Source organism: Vipera ursinii (assembly GCF_947247035.1).
Source record: "Vipera ursinii genome assembly, chromosome: 1".
In the NCBI taxonomy this organism is placed as follows: Eukaryota; Metazoa; Chordata; class Lepidosauria; order Squamata; family Viperidae; genus Vipera; species Vipera ursinii.
The window spans coordinates 162,764,978-162,789,536 of NC_139512.1; the positions used below are offsets into that span (position 1 = coordinate 162,764,978).

Below are 24,559 nucleotides of genomic sequence, written 5' to 3' on the forward strand. Positions count from 1 at the left end.
AGCCAACATTAAAGGCACAGTTAATGCTGCAGATTTTCCTACAGATATTGCAAGATCAGCTTAGTATGGCAAATTCTCAAAATGCTCTCTACTCCGTTTTGCTAAATGCATGCTGACCTGAAGTTTAAAACTTAAGAGCCTCTGAATCTTATAACAACAACTACTGCTACAAAATATTTTTTTTCTATTTTCTATTTAATGCAGAAATAGTTATTTTTTGATCCTACTGGTCACTTGCTTGAATTAGCCATCAGTATCCTATGCACTGTCTCCACTATTCATTTCCACTATTCTATTCATTCAGTTGAACTGAATGGGGAAATTCCTTCATGCAGTTTTATTTCAGGCTGCAAAGTATGTAGAATTGATTTCAATATCTTTTGTACTTTCATTTTCTGTACAGTAGATGGCAGTAGAACTGCACCATATTTCCATTTTTTTTTAAAAAAAAAAAAGTTACAGTCTTCCAACACAGCAAAGAATAAATTGGTCTATCTATCGGCAGGACATTGATTACAGCACTTACTGAGACTATAGATGGGGGTGTAGCGGGAACTTCTGTAGGTTTTGGAACTCTAGCAGCTTCGATCACCTAGGGAGATTTCACACAAAGTTAATTGGTGTCACACAACATTTTGTTCAGCAGCAGCATACATGAGAACAGAAACAAGTCAATGCCCATCTTGTTCGGGTCTTTTCTATTGCTTGCTCTGAGGAAATGGTATTCAGAGACAGAAAACGATGTCAACACAAATGATATCTAAAGGTCAGTAGGGTGAGAGGGAAACCTTTAAAACGGGAGAAGTCTGGTGAAAAGAAAAAGGAAATATGTAAAGCAGAGGTCCACAACCTTTTGGGCACCAGGGACCGGTTCCATGGAGAGCGGTTTTTCCACAGACCAGAGGGGGTGTAGTTTTGTGTGCTGCCTGCATCCTGTGGATGGGGCTTTGCTTGTTTGTGCGGACTGGTTGCTGGGATGCCGCGGCCCGGTACTGGTCCACGGACTGGCGGTTGGGGACCCCTAATGTAAAGGTTGCAATGTATGGCAGTGAAAGTTGGACCATAAGAAAGGCTGAGCACCAAAGTATTGAGGCCTTTGAACTATGGTGCTGGAGAAAACTCCTGCGAGTCCCTTGGACTGCAAGGCGATCAAACCGGTCAGTCCTAGAGGAGATCAACCCTGACTGCTCTTTAGAAGGCCAGATCCTGAAGCTGAAACTCAAATACTTGGGCCACCTAATGAGAAGGAAGGACTCACTGGAGAAGAGCCTAATGCTGGGAAAGATTGAGGGCAATAGAAGAAGGGGACGACAGAGAATGAGGTGGCTGGATGGAGTCACTGAAGCAGTAGGCGTGAACTTAAATGGACTGCAGAAGATGGTAGAGGACAGGAAGGCCTGGAGGAACATTGTCCATAGGGTCGCGATGGGTCAGACATGACTTCACAGCTAACAACAACAACAATATAAAGGATGCATTTTTCTGCATGCGAAGAGGGGAAGGTGCTTAAAGACCAACCTTGGGTTCAGCTTCTGCCATTAATTCAACATGTTCACGTTCCTGCACCAGTCCACCTGTCACGCTCACACCTATTTCTCTTTTTATTTCAGCACCATAAAGCCTCTGATAGGTGTCAGCAGGTGTCTCTACAAAAGGGAACTGTGGAGAGGCGACTTTCTCTGGCATCAATCTGGGTTCAGGAGACTTTGCAACAGGACGCTTCACAGATTTGGTTATCTTAGGAACAGAAGTTGTCGCTAACTCTTTTTCCAGAGTAGCTATAGCAGAACCTGCTATGGAAACCTAATCAACCCAAGACAAAAAAAGAGTTACCACTGCTAGCTTTACACAGACACACACAGACACACACACACACACACACACACACCAATATGTATATATAAATACATGTAAAATGTAAATGATATGGTAAAATACGGCTTCTTTCTTGCAGCTGTTTAGTTCTAACCTTTCAGAAACTGCATACTATTTTTCTCTCATCAATTTGTTGTGTTTTTACAAGAAGCAATTAAGAAATACGACTCCCATTTGCTTTTTTGAAATAAGAAATTCTGTTTTAATCTTTCAATACTGTTTGCATTCAAATGTTTGATGGCATAATTCGTACTGTCAATCAAAATTCATAATTTGTTGTGAAGTCATAATTGGTCTCATAAAAGTCATATATCTCTATTTTTGTCCAGTAGATATAATGATAAATCTTGTCTGCAATATTTAACACACTAGACTCTATTCTTCGGGACACTATTAATTAACTAGTATTTACATGTTGGATTAAGTATAACAGACAGAATGTCTTTTTTTGAGAAAGAAAAAAAGAAAGACTACAGTATTTGGATAATTTGAAGCCAAACACCATGACATTATTTACATGTATTTGATTTTTTTTAAATCATCCTTTGTACAATGATGAAGTAACACAATTCTGTATTGGAAAAATGGATTAGATGGAATGGTTAGATGATGAGACCTGTAAAGGAGGCAATTAAAATGTCAAATGGAAAAATGAGAGGGGTGGGGGGGAAAAAGGTAAAGCAAAACGCATGTAGTCTTGATGCGTACACTATAATTGGGATTATAAATATACAGTATGTTAATTCCTATACAGATTTAGTATTCAACATAACCAGCTGAAGGGTAGAACAAACACTGTCACTCTGTGAATTATTTGATTAATTTAGGAAGTAAGAATTTGCAAATAATTTTTTATCCTTTCCAGAGAGAAATGGAGTATGCCAGCCATTTTAGGTCCCTTCCTCTACCTTGTTCCTTGTTTTCCAAACACGACATTTTGAAACATGCTTGATTCATATAACCAGAGCATGTAATATCATGCATCTTATTGAGGTACCGATACATTTATAGTGGAAGGATAGCAGATAGCTCATTTTCCTTCCCTTACACTCCCTCAACTGTGCTGTGGAGGATTCATCTGGATGTTTTAAAGGAGATTTAGAGGGGCTGTGAGGAAAACTATTCTACCAATGGATGCCATTCTATTGGTGGACAGCACCATTAATTTCCTTCAATGATAAATAAGAGCATGCCCCCGCCCCCGGAATGTTTCATTTTTAGAAATTTTCTCCTCTGTCTTTCACTTAGCCTCATCCTATTCTGGATTATGTAGAGAAAGGAACTGAGATAGCTAGATATCTCTATTTGCCTGGCATACTCTTCCTTCTCTTCTTACCTCATAAGTATGATCTGGTTTAGGAACAGTAATTTTGGAAACTGTAAAATGAGGGCTTGCTGTACGGGGACGTATGTGTTCCACATGGATTGATTTTTCGAATGATGTTTCTGCAGTCCTTTTAATCTACATTAACCAATAAAATGGGAACTGAGAAGGTTGCGCTACTTGCCAAATAGGAAAGAAAAGAAAAGAAAATGAAAGAAAGAAGCTTGGCAGCCATTGGAAATGGCTGCAGGGTTAAAACTGAGCCTAACCTGTGTCGATATGTCCGTTTCCATTATTTCAGCAGCTGCAACATGTATTTTAGGAGGAATTCGAACCTCCTCAGTTTTCACCTCTTTGGTGACAATATGTGGTTCTGGTGGTACCTCAACAACATGTCTTGCTAAAGCCTGTTCTTTGTATCCATAGTCCAGAACTGCCTGTTCAGAATAAGCTTCTTCGGCATAATCTGGTTCTCTTGCTTCTTTACTGCGTGCTTGGTCAACTGCATAAACAACTGTGGCTACAGCTTCAGCCTTTTTGTCAACATCAATCTAAAGGCAACATTTGCAAAACATTGATACATCGCTACATTAATGACAGAACAGCTAGCACAGAGCACATAACATTCAAAAATCTTACATTTCCAGCCTTCTATTAGCCAAATATTTTTTTTTCTTATTTCATATGCACATACATTGCCAATTATAATTATATATAACATTTACTATCTCCATGTGTTCTGGAGCTCTGTTCACTGAGGTTAATACTGTGTATATAACATTGCTTAGCAATGTTCAAATGTAAAGAAAGGAATGCTATATTGAATGCAGACAATTAATGCTTACTTTCAGTACAGGATGTACAAAATATTCAACCATGTTGGAAGGGAAGGGAAGGGAAGGGAAGGGAAGGGAAGGGAAGGGAAGGGAAGGGAAGGAAAGGAAAGGAAAGGAAAGGAAAGGAAAGGAAAGGAAAGGAAAGGAAAGGAAAGGAAAGGAAAGGAAAGGAAAGGAAAGGAAAGGAAAGGAAAGGAAAGGAAAGGAAAGGAAAGGAAAGGAAAGGAAAGGAAAGGAAAGGAAAGGAAAGGCGCATTTTCAGATAACCATACAATGTAGATAATAGCATGGTTGATGAAGACTTACAGACACACAAGATTCTCAGAAGCACAGAAATAATTTTGCAACACACATTTCAGAAAGACCTTTATCTATTTATAACAGACCTTCTATTTAATTTCAAATATGTCAAAATCATGTATTTGAATGTTTACTTTTTTATGGTATTAATTTATATTTCTGTCCTAAATACATCTACACCTCATGGAATTTAAAGAGTAAATGTCAAGAAAGGCTGCAGATACGATCCTACTCTGTTACCTGAAGTAAAACAAAGAAAAGAAGCACCATTTTCTCAATATTCTAATTACCCAATGTAGGAACTGTAATTAATTTCTGAGATGCATATTAATTGTTAGAGAAGAACAATGCCATATGGTACTGCTATTTCTTTTGTTTTTTATTGCTGCATATATTATTGTTTTTGGCATGTAAACAGCCTAGATTTTGACTTTAAGATGGGTGCCTATACAAATGTCTAAATAAATAAATGTTGGCACTAGGCTGAGTCAAAAGTATGCATAGTTTTGAATAATTTTTATTACTAAATGTCTTGTTTTGGTGAATGCTATTCACCTGTTCATGAACTAGCTGCATTTGTTCTCTTTTGACAGCAACGTCTTCTCTGGTTCTTGATATTATATCTTGTTTCTTGCGTTTATCAACCTCAATGATTTTCGGAACTATGGCAATTTTTTCAGTCTCCTGTCTTACCTAATTGTATTATAGCAAGAACATAAGTTTTAGGTTACATAATATCTCAAAACAAACAATAGCAGCAGCAAAATTTCAGGAAAAAAAGATATTCTCTGTACGGATAGAGAAATGTTAATAGATTAAATGCTTTATGTTCTCTCCTTGCAGAACATTCTAATTCCTGAAGCAGATAAATATTGACACTTGGTTATTAACTGACTGGGTAGTTACATGTTAAAAAAACTGCAAGTTTAGTATATGAAGATTTAAAGCCCCAAACACCATGACAGGGAAGCTGTGAATATATTATGGCACACCATATGAAAGAATGGCCATTTCCCATTTCTCTTAATGAATGCAACCAGAAAAAGATATGGAAGAGTTAGTACACTTATTGAAGAATTATGAGCATATCAGTATGAGAATCGGACATGAGAATGACCATCACATTAACAATGGTACTATTCACCTTTTCTTGGATAAAGTGAGCTTGTGCTTCTTGTTTGGTAGCAATTCTCTCTGTAGTTTTTACTACTGGCGCAGGTACTTTGGGTTTGTCAGCTGTAATTACTACCTTAGGTACGGAAGGTTTCACGGGCTTCACAACTTCTTTCCTTGTCTGATATTTATAGTAAAAACAGAGGTGTGATTATATATGTGGTGTTGCAAAAATGTTCATTGGGACAGCAGCGAAAAGCAGACAGGAAGCGGTAAAGCGCATGAAATTACAAAGAGGTAAAAATAATAATGGAATTCTATTCAGATTCTAAAACTACTGATATGCGGTCTTTATACAGCTCCATGTTAATCTACATGGCTTGATTTTATTTAACTGAGCTGACTGCAGAAGGAGCAAGCTGATAATTTATGAATGAAGTGGAAGTAAATCACAGGTTCTTTTCAATGGAAAAGCTAGTCTTCCCTTTCATTTTTGAAATATAGCAAGAATACAAGAACAATCTTTTAGAAAACCAGGGTTTGTGGAGAATTTTGTTTGGGCCAAATTTTTATATGAACAGATCTTGTTTGTAATTTCTGGATCAATATACATATTGGGACATAGTTTAACTTCTGATTTAGTTTTACAAGGCATATATGTCAGAAAGTTTCATTAAAAATAATATATTATAGAATATAGTGTGGTGGGATGGAGGGTTTGTTGTCACTGTGTGTTGGGGGGAGAGAGCACGGGGCGGGAGGCTCAGCTAATCTCAATGTACACATGTTGTACTTTGACAATAAAGGTTTATTATTTATCGATATTATCTATTAAACACCTACAGTATGGGATAAATTGACTTGGCATTTCAAAATGAAGTTGGCTGAAAGGAATTGATGTTTGAATTGATATCAGAATTACATTGATTTGAGACAGACTGATTTCCAGATCCACACAAGAATATGATTTCTTACAATTAGCTGTTGGTTTAAATCCATGTGGAACAAGTTATGGGAGAAAACAGTATTTTTTGTAACACAAACCAAATTCAGTTCCTAAACACTTTTTTTTAAAGATTTGTAAAGCTAACATTATACACACAGACACACACACACACACACACATACATACACATATACAATTAATTACGTCCCTTTGAAACATCTCCTCATTGACCCAACTGAAAGAAGATCCAGAGAGAGCAATGAATCTAGTGGGACATTTTAAAGATGAGCAAAAATAGTTACTGAATTTCAGTGGCTAATTTGAATACTGAAAAGTTTTTTCCCCTTTTTTTTTTAGACTGAAAACCACCAATAAGCTTTGGTGGAGCAGTGGGCTAATGCCTCCTTAAGTAACACCAGCTGCCTGCAATTAGTGCAGGTTCGCATCCCACCAGGCTCAAGGTTGACTCAGCCTTCCATCCTTCCGAGGTAGGTAAAATGAGGACCCAGATTGTTGGGGGCAATTAAGCTGACTTTGTAATAATGCCGCTTGGGGGTGTCTGTGCAAAAGCCCTAATAAGCAGGCATATATATAGAATGAAGGCTACTGCTAAGCTTGTAAGCCGCCCTGAGTCTTCGGAGAAGGGCGGGATATAAATGGAATTTTAAAAAAATATATGAACATCTTAATAAAGAAAGAGACATTCCAAAAAAATTCTAGATGGAAGGCACTAGATTATTTCACATTTTTCTTTAAACTTTTTAACTTTGAAGGATTTCTTTGAGGTGGCTATATAAGTTTTTTGAATGAATCAATGAAATTTTAATCAGGATTAAATTGATGTTTTGTTTTAACTTAATGAAAAGAATTTTTATAAAAGGAAGCAAAGTTGCACTTGCAGGGAGTTCACAAGAAAACAAAGGAACATAAAAAGAAGTGTGAAAATAAAATCTGCAGTTTAGCAGAAAGAACATTGTGCAAAATTGATAATATAAACCTTTTCATGAGTGATGTGCACTTCTTCCCTTCTGGTTGATTTTTCTTCTCTGGCTCTTGAAATCTGTTCTTGTTGCTTAAGTAATTCAGGAGCAATTATTACCTTGGGCACAGGAACTCTAACTGCTTCTTTTCTCATCTAATCATGTGATAGAAAAGAAAGGATTTCAATTATCAGATTGTCTTCCCACCATCTCTAAAAAACTAATATTATTTTTTTCAATAACAGAGGTAACTTTAAACAGCACATAGCCATCCGTAGTACTGCAGACAACTAAGTATCAGAATAAATAACTCTGCAAAACTCCATCCTGTATTGTGATCAACATTGAAAATAGCAATTCTAGAATTGGAATATTTGTATTTATTTTATTTTATCTTGTTTCATTTCATTCATGCATTTATACTTCTGGATATTTTTTAACAATGTTCAACGTGCCATATTAAATTGGTTCGCATTTAGAGCCATAATGGATAGCCTTATTAAGCAAACAACATCACAAACTTCATGCTTTGTAGGTAAGTATTTGTATTGCTGTTGTCATGGAATGTAGTCCAGATTCCCTGGGGGGAGGGGTCCATACCAGAGGAGCAAGAGACAATACAGTTCAGATAGTTTGTGTGAGAGAAAGACAGTGAAGACAGCTCCTCCCTAATAGTTCCAGAGTATAAGCCTTATGGGGGTTGGTGGTTGGCTTTAGTTTGGCAAAATTCTGTTTATAGGAGAGGAACAATAACAAAAATCTGCTAGGAGAAATCACAACGTGACTTTCTTGTTTTTTGGGACTTGATAGTAGTGGGGCTATATATTTCACTTCAGATAGCTTCAATATTAAACACATTAGAGGTGTATCAGATACGTTGTCCAAAGTAAAATACCCTACACAAAATACAGTTTGTACCAATTATTACTATTTGATAAAACTGATTGGAAATACAATGAACAGCAATTTCATTTTTGATCAGCAAGAGTACCCTGAAAATATTGCTCCTGTGTCCTTATGTCATTTCAAAGCTCCAGCAACCTGCCCAATCAGTTTTTTATATCCCATACTACTGAGCATGCTGAATTTCAAAACTGTGGTGTCATTTACCCCATGCTTTTATTTTATTTGTTAGAAAAGACAGTGTCTCTTCAGAAGTGTCCCCAAATTCTTTCTTAGTAGCCCCATGTTGACTCCTAATTTTGTTATTTAAGTAAGCGATGTTACAGTATTTACCACCAGGGAAATAAAATTTGGGCTGCATTTTCTTGAACAATGGCAAAAGCACTTAGACTTACATACCACTTCATAGTGCTTTACAACAGCACTCTCTAAGCAGTTTACAGAGTCAGTGTCTTGCCTCCAACACAATCAGATTTGTTTGAACAAAGCAAAACCCCAGGAGTTACTAAGGAAATGGTTTGTTGCTGCATGGTTTGCGTACAATTTTTGGAACATCCCACAATTTCAAAAGCATTTTTCCATTCAAAAATCTGTTTAAGAAAACTAGGATACTATTGTTTCCTTCACTTGCCTCTATAATTTTTGGGTTCTAAGATCAAAACTTCTCTTCACCTAGTAGGCCAATGTAATTAGTCATATTTAATTTAGATAAAGGATTTAGAGCAGGGGTGTCAAACCAGCAACGTCATGTGACGTGTCGCGATGTATTGTGACTTTTTTGCCATTGACGGCAATGGGGAGGGCCTGGTTTTGCTATGATGCATCGGGCCCGTGGGCCGGCAGTTTGACACCCCTGATTTAGAGAGACTTCTGTGACTGTCAGAAGTGACAAATATACTGCATATTGGGGATACCGTAAGTGGAAAACATCAAGCTAGACGAATATCAGATAATTCAAATCTTTATTACAATAATAGTATAAAGTTAGAGGCATAATTTCTAAAGAGGAATTCTTCAAAGTAGTAATAAGCAAATGAAAGCAGAAATGAATGCATATTTAAATAGTGCTAGTAAATTTTGTAATTAAGAAAGAGGAAGGTTTGTTTCACAAGACTGATATTTATTTACCTTTTCATGAGTAATGTGAACTTCTTCCTTTCTTGTAGGAATTTCTTCTCTAGCTCTTGAAATCAGTTCTTGTTCTTTAATTGTGTCAGCAGCAATTATTACCCTGGGCACAGGAACTTTCACTGGTTCTTTTCTTATCTAATTTTATGATAGAGAATAGAGGGTATTAAAGATTGAATGTAAACAAACAATGACAAAATTTCTCAAAATATATTACACATGAGAATGATCATAATTAGCACAAGGGGGAAGGTCTAGCATAGGATTCAAAGAAATAAACTTCAGCAACATGAAGACCCAGTTTGGTCTAGTGGTTAAGGCACCAGACTAGAAAGTGGGAGACCATGAGTTATGGTTCATTCTTGGGCATGAACACTGGCTGAGTGACTTTGGGCCAGTCATTCTCCCTCAGTCCAACCTATCTAATAGGGCTATTGTTGTGCAGAAAATAGAACGAGGAAGGTGTGTTGGATAAGATAAGATAAGATAAGATAATCTTTATTGTCATTTTTTACTGTGGGCACAATGGCGCACGTCAAAAATGAAATATAGGTGCCCGCTCTCAAAGTGAGACACATACATGACACCCCCCCAAAACATACTATATACAACATATGCATAGACTTACACCCCAACATATACATAACAATAAAATATTAAATACTGCCCAACTTGAATATATATATATTCAAGTTGGGCAGTATTTAATATTTAATATATATATATATATTCAGATATCTGGAACAGAATAGAATAGAATAAAATAGTCTAGAATAGAATAGAACATTCTAGAACAAAACAGAAGAGAAGAAAAGAGAATTTTTTATTGGCCAAGTGTGACTGAACACACAAGGAATTTGTCTCTGGTGCATAAGCTCTCAGTGTGCATACAAACAACAAAGTGATCAGTCATAGATCATAATTCATAGTTACAATCATTAATCATAAGATGCAAACTGAAAATGATAAATCATAAGACACCAATAGGAGAAGGTAGTAGGAAAGATGAGAAGATGAGAAGAATAATAGTAATACAGTCTTACTACATGGGCCTAAGACAGTTCGATGCAAATTAAGTACTCAGCAGAGTGATATGTCTAGTTTTTTGGCATGCAATGCCCTATAGCAGTGTCTTGAGGGGAGAATAAACAAACAAACAAGCAAACAAATAAATATCATGGTTATTCAGCCTGTTGATTTTTCATAGCAAGTGTGGTGAAGGAGAGGGGAATTCCCTTCTTGTACATTGATAATAAAGTATACCATGGAAATGATGCTTCCTAATGAAATCAGTTGGCTTTTCTATGAGTAAATGGGTCCTGTTTACCTTTTCCTCAGTGATCTGTATTTTTTCTTGTTTTGTAGTAATTGTTTCTCTGGTTCTCAACATCATTTCTTGCTCTCTGGCTTTTTCAGCAGTAGTAGTAATTACTATGGCAGCTTCTTTTTTAACCTTATATTTTAATGGCAAAAAGAAAGAAACAAACAACAAGCTATAACATTTAATTTCATCAATCATCATATATTTTTTAAAAAAACATGTAATATATAAAAGCAAATGAGGGGAAATACATCTGGGGATAAAAGCTAGTTTAAACTGAGCAAGATGGGGGGAAAAATAAATGAAGTTTCAAGAAAAAAAGTCATACTGATTAAGTGCATTAGATGAATTAAGATATTTTTCATCAAGTTTATTTAATTGGTTCAGGGCCTGTTTTAAAACTGTTAGCCAATTCTTAACATTAACATCGGTGGATTTGTTGAACCTGCAAGCTTATTGGTTTTACTGTATCTTTATGACATGCTCGTCTGCAGTATTGGCCAATGTATTTGTTCATTTTCTGCAACTGCCTGCATTGGCAGTATAAATGGAAAACAAGGGGAGAGCATTATTTATTGTTACTTTGCTTTATATCTACCTGCTCCTGGACAGGTGGAATGTGTACTGCAGCCGTGGCTGTCCTTTTAGCCACCTGCTCTACAGCACTTGGAACAGGTTCTCTCTCTCTGGCCATGTCAACAGCTGCAACGACGGTAGCAACAGCTGCTGTTTTGTCAACATCCTGAGAGACATGAAAAGACAGCTCATTGGAATACAACATCAGCAACATGAGAAATAGGTGCAAACACAAGCAACTGTTTTGCCAGATTGTCCTGTGACAACATTATAGCACGACACAGTCTAAATTAGGGGTCAGCATAATGTAGCCCAGGGGCCAAATACGAGCCCAGTAGCTGTTTATTATATGGCTCCTGAGCTAAGAATAGGCAGGGGGTGGCAAATCGCTAGGCCCGAGCTTCAGCAACATCCTGGAACAAAGGCGTAGTGCAGGGGGCAGGGTCACGGTATATTGGACAATGGTGGTAGCCTATTAGTAGTCACCTTGTTGGTAGACCAGTGCCATATAAAGTCTGGCATGTTCCTTGGCCTGCGGATCTGTCAGGCAGACTTTGTGGATGCAAAGGAGGAGAAGGAACTAGACATTTATAAAAAATATGTTTGCCAAACCCTGGCCTAAATAACTGGGCACGTAAAAAAAAAATAGTAACAGTAACTAATAGTAACTAATTTCTCCTAAGCAGACCCATTGTGTAGCAAAACCACATTACTTTGATGAAAACGTTCTACCCCTTGCACTGTATTTTTCTTTGAAAAGGTCTCACCTCTGTAGCAGCAGCAGCAGCAGCACCAATTGCAAAGGTAGCCTCTGCTGCAGCAGCTCCGCTAATTGCAACCTGTTCATGCATTCCATATCTCCCTTCCCATCTTTCTTCAGTCCTCATCTGGGTGGTGCTCATAGTTACTCTGGTATCTTTCATTCTGGTTTCCGAAGTAGCTACGAAGCCTTCCTGTTTCCAAGGAGGAAGCACCTCAGCCCCCATTGCTGCTGTGGCCTGTGTTTTCCGGACCAAGATTGGTGATCTCACAGGTCTGATAGGCGACGTAGAGACTGAGAGCCTTGTAACTCCAGCAGGAGACACTGATCTGTTAACAAAAGAGAACTGATTTTGATGCCAGGAGAAGAACATCTCACCAAAGTGACTGTGGAAAGGTGGAAAACTAGGCCACCAGTAACCCTCCAGAATACCCAGTTCCATCAAAATGTCTTTTCAATGGATATTCAGTTACATAACTGTAGATCAGACGTCCCCAAACCTTTGGGCCCCAGGGACCGGATTCGTGGAGAAAGGCTTTTCCACAGACCGTAGAGTGTGTGGTTTTGTGTGCTGCCTGCATCTCATGGATGGGGCTTTGCTTGCTTGTGTGGACCGGTTGTTGGCATGCCATGGGCCGGTACTGGTCCACAGACCTGGGGTTGGGGACCCCTGTTGGGGACGCCCTACAGGAGTATATAATAGCAATGTTGGCCAGAAATATTTTGCTGCACTGCTTAAAGTTCAATGTTTGCCTTGGGAAAGGCAGTGTGATTCTCCAGATGTTCTTGAATGTTAACTTCCATCAGCTACCGCAACTATAATTAATAATAATGAGAAATTCTAGGAACTGATGGGCTTTTTTCCTAATTTGGGCCAAAGCAGGATGTTACTATGTGAGTAGTTTACCTGACTGGAGATGGTGTTGGAGCTCTCACATGTCGTACAGGAGATGGCGACTGTCTGATTGGGGATGGTGATTGTTGGCGTGCCATCTGTGCTTTGGCTGCAATGATTGGTGGAGTAGGCGATTTAGAAGCAGGGTGAGGAATCATCCGTGGGGGTGCCTTATGGGGCAGCTGCTGCCCGGTGGCACTTTCTATAATCATCTCAGAAGTTGCAAGTGTTCTGGCGTCAAAGTGGGCTTCAATCTTCTGCAATGAAAGACCAGTGAAAATCTGGTTAAAGCCCCAGCCTTTGAAATGGTCGGTAACACAATTTGACAAATTACCAACCTTTTCAGTTCGGGTTTCTCGTGTTTCTGTAATCTGAGCAGTCGAAACAATCGTCTTTGTCTTTTTAGCGGGAACAGCTTCGTCTTCACCTTAGAGAAAAGCGAATGGGATTTATTAGAATTGGTTCTGGGAGGGAAGCAGAGAAGTATATACAGTCTGTGATTTCAATTATTTATGGGTTCATGTATATTATTGCCAGGAGAGCTGTGCAGATCTATCCACAAATTTCCCAGCAGTTTTGCTCAACATGAACGAGATGTTACCCTTTTATAGAAAAACACCATAAGGAAAATAAGTAAATAACTGAATAAGTTAATTCTCTCAGGCACAGATTAATGCAGAGATGAATTCATATCAAATTAGCCTTTTCACATCAGCCAACAATATAACACAGAATAACCAAGTCTAAGATAGTCTATTTAGAAAGAAACACCACTATATTTTATAGGAACAATGCCTATATAAGGGAGCCTAAGCAAAATTCTGGAAAGGTATTCTCTTATAAAATATGAAATATAAAACCAATGGAAGCAATGGAAGCCAGCACAAATAGCCATCATCTTTTGCTCCTCATTGTCCTTCATACATACAGAGTAAACATTTAAGAGGGTCCAATAAGCTTGTCCATAAAAAATGCCCATTTTTAAATCAGGTTTTCTGGACACAGCTTTGTAAAGTCAAATATGCTTATAAATTGTTTTGGGATTTTAGCTAACTAACCACATAATGATTTTAGCCTTAGTAGCAGGTAGGGATATGGGACACTGATGCACTTGTGTATTTGTTTTCTAGTTCAGTCCTTCCCACGTGACAGCTAAATGCATGGTTAGGGCCTAAATGATATCTGGGAAAACACGAGGACCAAAACATTTGGCATCCTTGAACATCATATTAAGCTAATGCTTGTTGAAAAAGTTCTCACATAATGTCAACCCACAAAACATGATTTATTAATCCCATTAGCTGAATTCACACTTTCTCTCAGAAGTTACTTTGCCTTAAATAAATAAAGTGAAAGCCTTATTACTTAGTATGATATGTAAATCTAACCCAGGGGTGTCAAACTCAATTTCACTGAGGACCGCATCAGCATTGCAGTTGCCCTCAAGGGGCCGGGTGGGTATGGCCAGGGTGGGCGTGGCCTACTGGGTGGGCGTGGCTAGAGTGCATATGGCCTACTGGGTGGGCATGGCCAGCTCTACATCGTTCGCATCAAGGGTGCCTATGGGGGCCTGGGCAGGAGTGGGGCAGATCTGAGGGTCTCTGGCAGAAGGAGGGTCTCTGGGCCAGGGCCAAGGCAGTGGGGGCCGTTCCCTCACTGTTTCCAGGATGGCTTCACGGGCCGCATGAAACCACTTCGCGGGCCAGATCTGGCCCCCGGGCCTTGTGTTTGACATGTCTGATCTAACCTATATAATTTATCGTGTCTTTTTTCTTTTCTTTTACTCTGTGCATGTGGGATGAAGCTATTGAATGCAGTACAGTGAGGCCTGGATTTTTGCTCCTTCACGGGCCTGAAACTCCACTTGGTTTACATTTCAGTACATGCTTAAGCAACTTACTGTGAAACTATGACACTCAGCAAGAAAAACCCTGGAGTGAAAAACTGAGCTGTTGATTTACTGGATTTTAGATTAATACAATGTAAAACAATTACTAATATAGACACTGTGCCTCACGCTAGCCATAAGTTAGCCTACTTGTTTTTCTTGTATTAACAGGGGAGGAAAAGAAGCAGAACATTTGTTGCTGTTGCTTCTGAAAACAATTTTATCTTTTTGTCACTCTGAAGTATTTTTGATCAGCTTGTATCCAGGGTGAAATTTTACAGCCACATTAAAACCACCTGAGAGAAATGGAATTGATTGATTTGTTGACAGAAGAGCAATCATTGTGAAGTTTGCTGTCCTGATGGTATAATCCTAAAGTTTTTTTTTTGGGGGGGGGGAAACGTTCTTGTTTGACTGTCCTAGTCTTTACCTTGAATGAGCAGTTCAGCTGTTGAAGTAGCTCGTCCCACGCTATTAGTGGCATTTACTGAATAGGTTCCGGAGTCTTCAGGGTAAGCTTCTGCAATTATTAAACTGTAGAGGTCTCCTTCATGTAAAATTTGAAAATCGGGGGAGCTTTGAATTTCTGCTCCATCCCGATAGAACTTCACCACAGGTGTAGGGATTCCAGTCACTCTCACGTCAAGTCGAACTTGACTTCCTTGTCGAGTAGTCATGCTCTGTAGTCGTTGTGAAAAGTTGGGTGGCGCTGTTTCAGCTGGGAGGAGGAGGAGGAGGAGACGAATGTATCAACAAGAACAAACATAAGGAACATCATGGATCTCTATGCTACTAAAATTGTTGTGTCTGTAACCTTTGATTGGGTGAAATGGTGCCTCTTAGGGCAAAACCTTTTGAACCAAGATACCTTAAGTAGGCTGACTTACAAAATGTAAGTAGACATCATTCAAAAAGAATGTTTTATGATATAAAAATCATTTTGAGACATGACACAAAACATCTTAAACTTTTCTTGTGGTCAGTTCCTGACATTCAACTCTGCTATACAGTTAAACATGGGCTACTTTCAAGGCAGATACATTTCTGATATCTCCCTAATTTTTTTTAGAACTTTTCAAGTATATTAGAAGCTCTGCTTCTGTTGAACGTAAGAAATCCAGTAAGGAAATATCTCTGAAACAATGAACCAAGAGTTGCAAACTCTGCCTCTGAAAATTGAAAAAGGATTTCAATTTCCCAACACTCTTTGGAGACATAAGTTGCCCATAATTCTGAAATTATGGGGCAGAATTTAAAAGAGGCACACAGAAGCAAGGCTTTTTATGATCAAGTTGTAAAGACATTTTAAATAGCAACATAAAAATCAATATAAAGCAGAATGTGGACCTATAGGTTTGATTGTTCTTAGAAATACGTAGAACTCAGTCTTCATACTTATTATTTATGTACAGGTATTATAACACAACCTACCGGTGACAAGTAGTTCTGCAGTACTTGTGGCTTGTCCAGATCCATTGGTGGCTTGTAGGGTATATCTTCCACTGATATCTGCGGTCACGGCGGGGATCACAAGTTTAGCGCGGCCATCGCTAAATGAGATCTGCACACCGGGCAGAGTTGCAGCAGAAATAACCTGGCCATCCCGATACCAGCTCACCTCAGGAACTGGGAAACCTTGAGAAGGAGAGTGAAGTAAAGGTAAATGCTTAAAAGGTCCCATTGGCATCAGTCCTAAAATACCACAGTTTTTCCTAGTGTATACGCTAGTTGTTAAAGAGCTGGATCAAGGGCTTCAGTAACTGACATGGAATGAAAGAAATGGCTGGGCAGTGGGGGGAAATATATGCTTACTGCAACCCAATTCCCCAAAATAGGATAAGGCTCAATTTATTTTATATTTGGTTGGTTATATTATCATTATTCTGTTGTTTTGCATATACACTGAGAGCTTATGCACTGGAGACAAATTCCTTGGTCAAATAAAGTTCTATTCTATTCTATTCTATTCTATTCTATTCTATTCTATTCTATTCTATTCTATTCTATTCTATTCTATTCTATTCTATTCTATTCTATTCTATTCTTCTGAAATATTCAGATCTGCTTTCTTTAGGATATAGTTTGCTGCTCCCTCTAAATATCTGACACAAAGATGTATTTATATTCTTAAATGGTATTATTGAAGAAAGACTAAATTTTAAATGCCCGATGCTTGACAAGGAAAGACATGTAGGTGCAATGATAAAAAAAATACACTTTTTGTGATTTAGGAGGCCGAATTTCAAGAGATAAAAATGTTCACAGAGTTTTGGTGCATTACAATAACCAAGCACTGAATCATTGTCAGACCTATCCAACATAATGAGTAACTTGGGGGGGGGGGGAAAGAGATTTATAACATCTTGTAATATGAGTTAGTGTTGCCATAAGATTGCAGTGATTGAAAGGTTGGATTGAAAAGCAAAACAAGAGAGACTCAGTACTCTTTCACACATCATGCTAAACTGTACTTTCGTTTACTTTTGGTAATGATGTGTGGGCCTAATTACTATGTCTTAGAATTATGTACAAATGCAATCACAATTTCAGAAATGGAAGCTCTCACTATAATGTAAGGCAAACATTACCTTAGTTGTATACTACATTCACTGTCCTATGAAGCCCAGGGAATGTGGTAGAGGGAGTTTACTTGGAGAGATGCAAGGAGGAGTATGGTTGGATGCAAAATCTGAAGCCTAGTTTCTCAACTGTAGCAATAGGGTATTTCTAAGTATTTAAGTCCATATATCTTAAACATGACAAGGTTGAGAAACACTCTGGTTTCCAGGCTCTTTAAGATGGGGCCATGAACCAAATAGAGATGGAAACAACTTAAAATCTTTCCTGTCAGATTGCTATCTCATAATCAGTTCCATATTTCTATATTCAATGATTTCCCTTGCTAACTTTATTTTCTTTCAGAATGGGAATAGAGAGTTGTCAAGAAACAGCGATCAGTGGAGAGAGACACTACTTGGAAACCATGATTACTGTAAGAATGTGGGGGCATTGATGCGTATCTGGTGCAAAGTTCTGCGGAATTTCTCAGTTTCAGAAAAAAAGGAATAAATAGAACAAAATATTATGTTTAGAGGATTTATAGAAAGGACAGAGGGCTGCCTTTGATTTGTTTAAAATCTAGTAATAGAAACAAGATTCTATTAATCTTGGGTAGGGGGGGTGTTAGAATTAATCTATATAATTAATTAATTAATTAATATTAATTTAAATCCTGTCTATTAGGTAAATACTGTCATTTTCTAGCAGTACACAATTAAACAATAGTAATTTCAGTGGAAGGTTCCAGCACATTTTAGGGTCTATATCACATATTTGTATGTTTAAAAAATTGTTTTTCAATAATCTAATCCCAAAGTTCTGTTTCAACATGAAAAGAAAACTTACATAAAAAATACAGTTGGAGCATATAACATAAAGATATTTTAAGCCACACCATTTCAATCAATTAAAACTTTTAGATAACCGCTTCAATAACTTCAAATATTCACAATCATAACAGATAGGGGGTCCTTACAAATATTTTAAACACAAAACTACACAAATAATATAGAAAAGCATAAGGATCTGGTTTAAACATCAGCGGTACATACATGAAGAGTGTCTATGTATATGTATGTGTGTGTGAGTGCACAAGCACACTCGCACACACATATGCACACATGCATACACAACTCATGCACTTTCTCTGTTTCATTGTTGTTGATCCTTCAGCTGATCTGAATTATAATTGTGGACATTATTCAGTTGGGAGAAAAGTATCTGGTCAAAAAGGCGACTTAGAAGTATGCAAAATTGCAGAAAGACTTTGTATCTTGAAGTACATACAAGTCCTATCTTAAGAATTTGAGAACCTTGACACATGTTTATTTCTCCCCTATTAAATAGCCATTTTCCTACTTAATTCCCACAACACCCTATATTTTCTTTTCCTGACAGAGAAATCAAAGAAGAAACATCAAAAGTTGGGAAGTAAATCCCAAACACTGAAATAACTCTTGGAATTTTAAGTGATCATCATATTTTTGATAATGAATACGAAAGCTTTGATTGGCAAATATTGGTTCAAATTATCATTTCAAATTCTGAACTAACTTTTGGATATCACCTGGGCAATTGATTTTTTTTTTAAGAAATGTATCTTTTGAAGTTAGTGTTAGACTAAATTGCTCCTGCAACTCTAGCAAGCTAATGAGTATTATTCTTTCTCTGATATCTTATAATTTCCAGCTCAGAATAAATAATTGAAGTTATATGATTCAGAGGAAGAAGCCAAACAGCTGGGATTTCAAAGTAAGGTCTATACTAGAGACCTTTTTAGAGGAAGTGAGCCCTGCCTTAATTGCTCAAACCTATTACTTAAATTCTGCTCATTGTTTACTATATCATTACAGCAGCCTGATTAATATGCATATTGTTTTTCCTGCTTGGTGAAAATAGATATATTGTCAGCATATAATCCAAACATGCATATAATATAATGCTGGTGCGTGTTCTAAATCAGGGAATGCGGTATTTTCATACTTTATTCAAATCCTATAATAAGATTCTTAACTTAGAAATATGTGGGCTGCTATAAAGCACAGCATGATCTCATTGGACTGGAAATAATTGCTCCACATCTAAAATAGTAATGCTGCCAGTGGCATCACAATCAAAGCTATTTTTTTTTAATTGTTGCATATTGGTGCACATATGAAAAAGGTAGGACTTTTATGCCACAACTATTATAGCTTATTGCTACTATTCTGACATAAGCTGGAAAACATTATAGACAGCATATAAATTTAAGGCCTGACCCATTTCAAAACTTACTGCTAGGTTAAAATGTAAGAGATTCAGGAAATGAACTCCTAATAGATCATGATCAACGTTATTACTGTGATCCATAAGAAACACCCAGTGTTTCCACTTGGTCTCCATCAGAGTTGCCATGTTGGGCTATAAATATTTAGAGGACCACTAGCTGGGAAAAGAATCTGTATTTCCATGCTTCTACCTATTGGCCATTTGGATTTTGGGGTCTGGATATGCTAACTTTCATCTTAGTCTTAGGAAATAAAACCTGTGACTGTAGCCCAATGATTTATTTGCAAAATACAAAGGAGTGGGGGAGGGATGAGGCAAATGTTAAGTGGGGAGTAGGGAATAACTGCAACAGTCTGACTTCTCGTAAATTGATGTTCTGAGCATGCCCATGCCAAAGGTGGGGCCATTTTGTAGTCATTTTCTTTGAGTGTCCATAATATGCTGTCAAAGTGAAAAATGCGTCCACTGACTCCAGACTCCCTGACCTAGCCTGATGTGCTGGTGATTTTCCAGTCTTCAAATTGATACAGAAGAGATAATTTATCTCTTCTCCTGATGAGACCTATTACCTGTCTAATATACAACTGAGGAAGCTTCCAGGATAGGAAGTGAAATGTCTTGTTTTTCCTCAAAAAAAAAAATCAGCCCGGTTGCCTTTTCAAAATAAAAACAACCTTTGGTACAACTATGACCTGGATAAATGAGAAAAAAGCTACCCTCTTAACCGTTTTTGGAGACATCAGCCAGAGGAAAGAAAACAATAACCAGAAGAACACATGGACGCTCACCACTTATATGAGCCTCAAAGGTTGCGGCACTACCCTCCAGTGCCACAACACTTTGTAACGGCTGCGTAAATGTTGGCGCTTTGGTTGTCATTTTTACAGGCACCCTGGAAAAAAAAAGGGTAGACATAAAAATAGGAGGTGAGAAAACAATTTGTGGAAAACAACAGGCATAAAAAAGCAACATAAATATGAGGTCTTATAAAGGGATTGTTCGATTTAGATTAGATCTGCGGCTCTTCGATGGTTTACTTTTGTTAATGCGGCATTTGTTGAAGTTTATATCGTTAAATTATTTTTCTTTATTGTCCATCTACTGATTAATATGATCATAACAAATTGTCAATAATTCAAACAACCATCAAGCAGAATAGCTGTGCCAATAAAGAGCTTATTTTTTAATGTTGAATTTGCCATGCCTTTATATATAACCGTTTCTTAATTCCTTGTGAATTGGAACTGAACAAAAAAAATCTCTGTAACACCAAAATTGTTTGAAAATTTAATTTATTTTATTTTCCTACTAAATAAAAACACAGAAAAATGATATTTTTTTTGCTAAAAGAAATTATTTGAAAAGTTTCTCTTAATGTGAAAAAAGATTTTGGTAAAAGGCCATTACAGAGAAGAGAGGAGAGGAGAGGAGAGGAGAGGAGAGGAGAGGAGAGGAGAGGAGAGGAGAGGAGAAGAGAAGAGAAGAGAAGAGAAGAGAAGAGAAGAGAAGAGAAGAGAAGAGAAGAGAAGAGAAGAGAAGAGAAGAGAAGAGAAGAGAAGAGAAGAGAAGAGGAAAAGAAAAGAAAAGAAAAGAAAAGAAAAGAAAAAAGAAAAGAAAAGAAAAGAAAAGAAAAAGAGAATGCAAAAATATAAGCAGGGCAGTTGAATTTAGGAGAGAAGGAGAGAAGGAGAGAAGGCCAAGTTTGAAATGTGAGCTTGGCTATAAGATAACAACTGACATTGATGGTTTGAACAACTGCAGGAAAGTACAAAATCTGTAAAACTATTCTTTGTCCAGTATAATATTTGTTGCTCTAACACACAGTCCCCACTTTCTTGTAAACCACAAAAAGATATATATGTATCTAAACAAGAATAACTTATTTTATTACAAAATGTTTCTTAATATGGATGCCCATCAGTGTCAAGTCAATTAATTCAGTTATATTAACTGACTACTAAATGTTAACCTGATATTTATTATGATTTATCATACAGGATTGGACAGAGTCACAGGGGGTTACAACAGCCAAAAATAGAATTCCAGTAATGTCAGTGATTTATGTGAGGCCTATTTTTTCTTGACCATTTAAAAAAAATGCTATGGTTTTAAGTTTGGAACAATCATAGCATAAGATGAATATATAGATAGATGGAGAGAGAGAGAAAAGAGAGAGAGAGAGAGAGAACAGAACATGTCAATATATTGCATTATTAAACATAATATACTCAATTTAGTCATTCCTCTTTTTAAAGTTACTGGCTCCAAATTTTGTACTGAAATGTCCTACGCAAATATATTTCAGTTAAGGTAGGCCGGTCCATATATATTATCTACCTTCCCCAAATTAATTGTAGCCATATATTCCAGTTAAAAAATAAAATAAACCACACACCATCCCTTCTAAGCTGTTGGATGAGTTCACTATTGTGGATATTTCAGTCCTCTTTTCTCTTCCAACTCCCACAAAAGATGAGGAAAATCTCCTATTATTCAATTGTGATCTTATATGGCTTTTGTATTACTAGCATTTCAAAGGTATGCCTCTGAAATGTCACATTCCCAAAATAACCATTCCAGGTTTGAGTGACAGGAGGCAAGTGGTCCAGAGCTGCGATGTAATGGATATGGCAGCAACTGATTCCCTTAAAAAGTCATCGGTGCCTAGCCTTGGCTATGTGGCTTTATCAGAGCTATTCTGGGAACGTCTTGGTTTCTCTGTAAAGTAATATAACCTTCAACGCTCTTTTGGAAGGATTAAAAGTTAACCCAACCTTTGAAATAACTTTTCACCCTCAAGCACATTTTAAGAAACGATCAGTACCAACTACAAAGACCTAAGAGTTCATAAACACCAGGCATCATTGCATTCATGGGAAAAGTGCATTTCCCCAAAATAAATCTACAAATTGCTACAGACTTTCCTCCCCCCCCCATCCCATTCCAGCCAAATGCACCTCCTCAAATGCATCCCCTGCAAGCAGGGCTGTATTTAAAATATTTAAAGAAAGCGCCCCAGAGCTTACTTGACAGAGAGAGCTCACTCAATTCTTGGAGGCATGCTACTAACCTGATTTCACAGGAGTGCCTAAGTGGAGTGGGCTAAGCCCAAATGGATGTTTCTGGAGCGACGTCCTTATCCAGAGGATGATGTTAAACAATCCCAACATGAGAATGGTTGAGCCTCTAGCCCTCAAAAACAAAACTACACAGTCGAAACGGTGTAGTTTTGTTTTCTTTGCAATCCCTACACCCGAGGCGAGGCTGGGAATGCACGACTGCTCAGAAGGGCAAACATGGTGGTTTGGCTTTTTATACTCCAGATCTGCTGACAGGTCTGCCTGTGTCACTTCAACATCACTTCTCATTGGCTTTTCAAAAGGAAGGCCTTGGGAGAAGAGGGGGAAGGGTTCACTTGGAGCAATAGGACCACCTGCTCGCCTGATTGACAGATCTAATTTTGGCTATGCTGAAGACGGAGCAACAGGCCTGTTCAGAAACTCTAGTTGGGAAGGGAGGCAATCATTGTACCAGATGCTCATGAGCAGTTCAGGCCTTTAGTACAATCCTTCAAAAGAATAAAAGAATAGGGGAATGTAGATAGAGATATCAACACCTAACCCAAAAAAATCCATCTGTAATCACCATACAATCGACCCTGTTACTGCCACTCAACCAGTCACATGGTGAGGAAAAAATTGCTATCAAATGCCATTGCCCAATCCCCTTGTTCATGCCATCTGGCCTTTGTTATTGTGGCAGGATATACAGTTTCCTCCAAGCGAAGTCCTTGGGCTTGTCCAACATATCGCTGCAATGACTTGAAAAGACTATAGTCTAAATTGGAACAGATGATTTTGTTGAATAATCTGAAGTGACACCAATAACCTCAGGCCTACCTATATTAACAAATATATTGGCTTAGTGTAAATATATTACCACTCATAATAGTAGTGGCTGAGGAAGGGGAACAGGCTATAACCAGTTCCCTGCTTCAAATAGTATCAAAGTAAAGGCAAAGATATGAATCTGAAATCACAGAGGACCATGGAAGACCTATTCAGTTCACTCTTCTTATTGCTGAATAAAACCCTCCAGCCTTGCATCAGAAGCCTTATATTCTTAGTTCTTACATTTAGTTTAAACACTTTCACTTTGATTTGGTAGCCCAGTTATCCAATATTGACGTAAAATGTTTAAACGATGAGCTGAATAAGTCAAAAGAGGAAGCCATAATGGGGTTATTTTCTTAAATGAAGGCCCAAAGCTAATAACTGTTGCTCCAAAAGAAGGTAACAGCGTTCCGTGCGCCTTTGGCGTCTAGTCATGCCGGCCACATGACCATGGAGACGTCCTCGGACAAGCGCTGGCTCTTTGGCTTTGAAATGGAGATGAGCACTGGCCCCTAGAGTTGGAAACGACTAGCACGCATGTGCGGTGGAACCTTTACCATTTTTATATATATAGCACATGTGTGCTAGTCGTTTCCAACTCTAGGGGCCAGTGCTCATCTCCGTTTCAAAGCCGAAGAGCCAGCACTTGTCCGAGGATATCTCTGTGGTCATGTGGCCGGCATGACTAGACGCCAAAGGCGCATGGATCGCTGTTACCTTCCCACCGTAGTGGTCCCTATTTTTCTACTTACATTTTTACATGCTTTCGAACTGCTAGGTTGGCAGAAGCTGGGACGAGTAACAGGCGCTCACTCTGCTACACGGCACTCGGGATTCGACCTATATATACATACACACACACACACACACACACACACACACACACACATATATATATATATATATATGTGTGTGTGTGTGTGTGTGTGTGTGTGTGTGTGTATACACATATACATATACATATACATATACCATATACATATACATATATATG

At 37.9% G+C, this 24,559-nt stretch overlaps 1 protein-coding gene across 1 annotated transcript in view; it reads right to left on the reverse strand.

Annotated features, from left to right (window-relative positions):
• Nucleotides 1-22,935, reverse strand: part of TTN (titin) — a 314,290-nt gene extending 291,355 nt beyond the window's left edge. The window contains exons 1-17 of the mRNA XM_083368347.1: nt 22,743-22,935; nt 20,461-20,564; nt 16,277-16,480; nt 15,276-15,563; nt 13,296-13,384; nt 12,970-13,214; nt 12,070-12,391; nt 11,325-11,468; nt 10,733-10,858; nt 9,406-9,543; nt 7,392-7,529; nt 5,480-5,629; nt 4,891-5,028; nt 3,469-3,750; nt 3,212-3,337; nt 1,519-1,803; nt 527-592 (exon numbers count right to left, since the gene is read on the reverse strand). Coding sequence (XP_083224473.1) covers nt 527-592; nt 1,519-1,803; nt 3,212-3,337; nt 3,469-3,750; nt 4,891-5,028; nt 5,480-5,629; nt 7,392-7,529; nt 9,406-9,543; nt 10,733-10,858; nt 11,325-11,468; nt 12,070-12,391; nt 12,970-13,214; nt 13,296-13,384; nt 15,276-15,563; nt 16,277-16,480; nt 20,461-20,551 — 2,832 coding nt within the window. The 5' untranslated portion in view covers nt 20,552-20,564; nt 22,743-22,935. The remainder of the gene's footprint in view (nt 1-526; nt 593-1,518; nt 1,804-3,211; nt 3,338-3,468; nt 3,751-4,890; nt 5,029-5,479; nt 5,630-7,391; nt 7,530-9,405; nt 9,544-10,732; nt 10,859-11,324; nt 11,469-12,069; nt 12,392-12,969; nt 13,215-13,295; nt 13,385-15,275; nt 15,564-16,276; nt 16,481-20,460; nt 20,565-22,742) is intronic.
• Nucleotides 22,936-24,559: the final 1,624 nt, after the last annotated feature.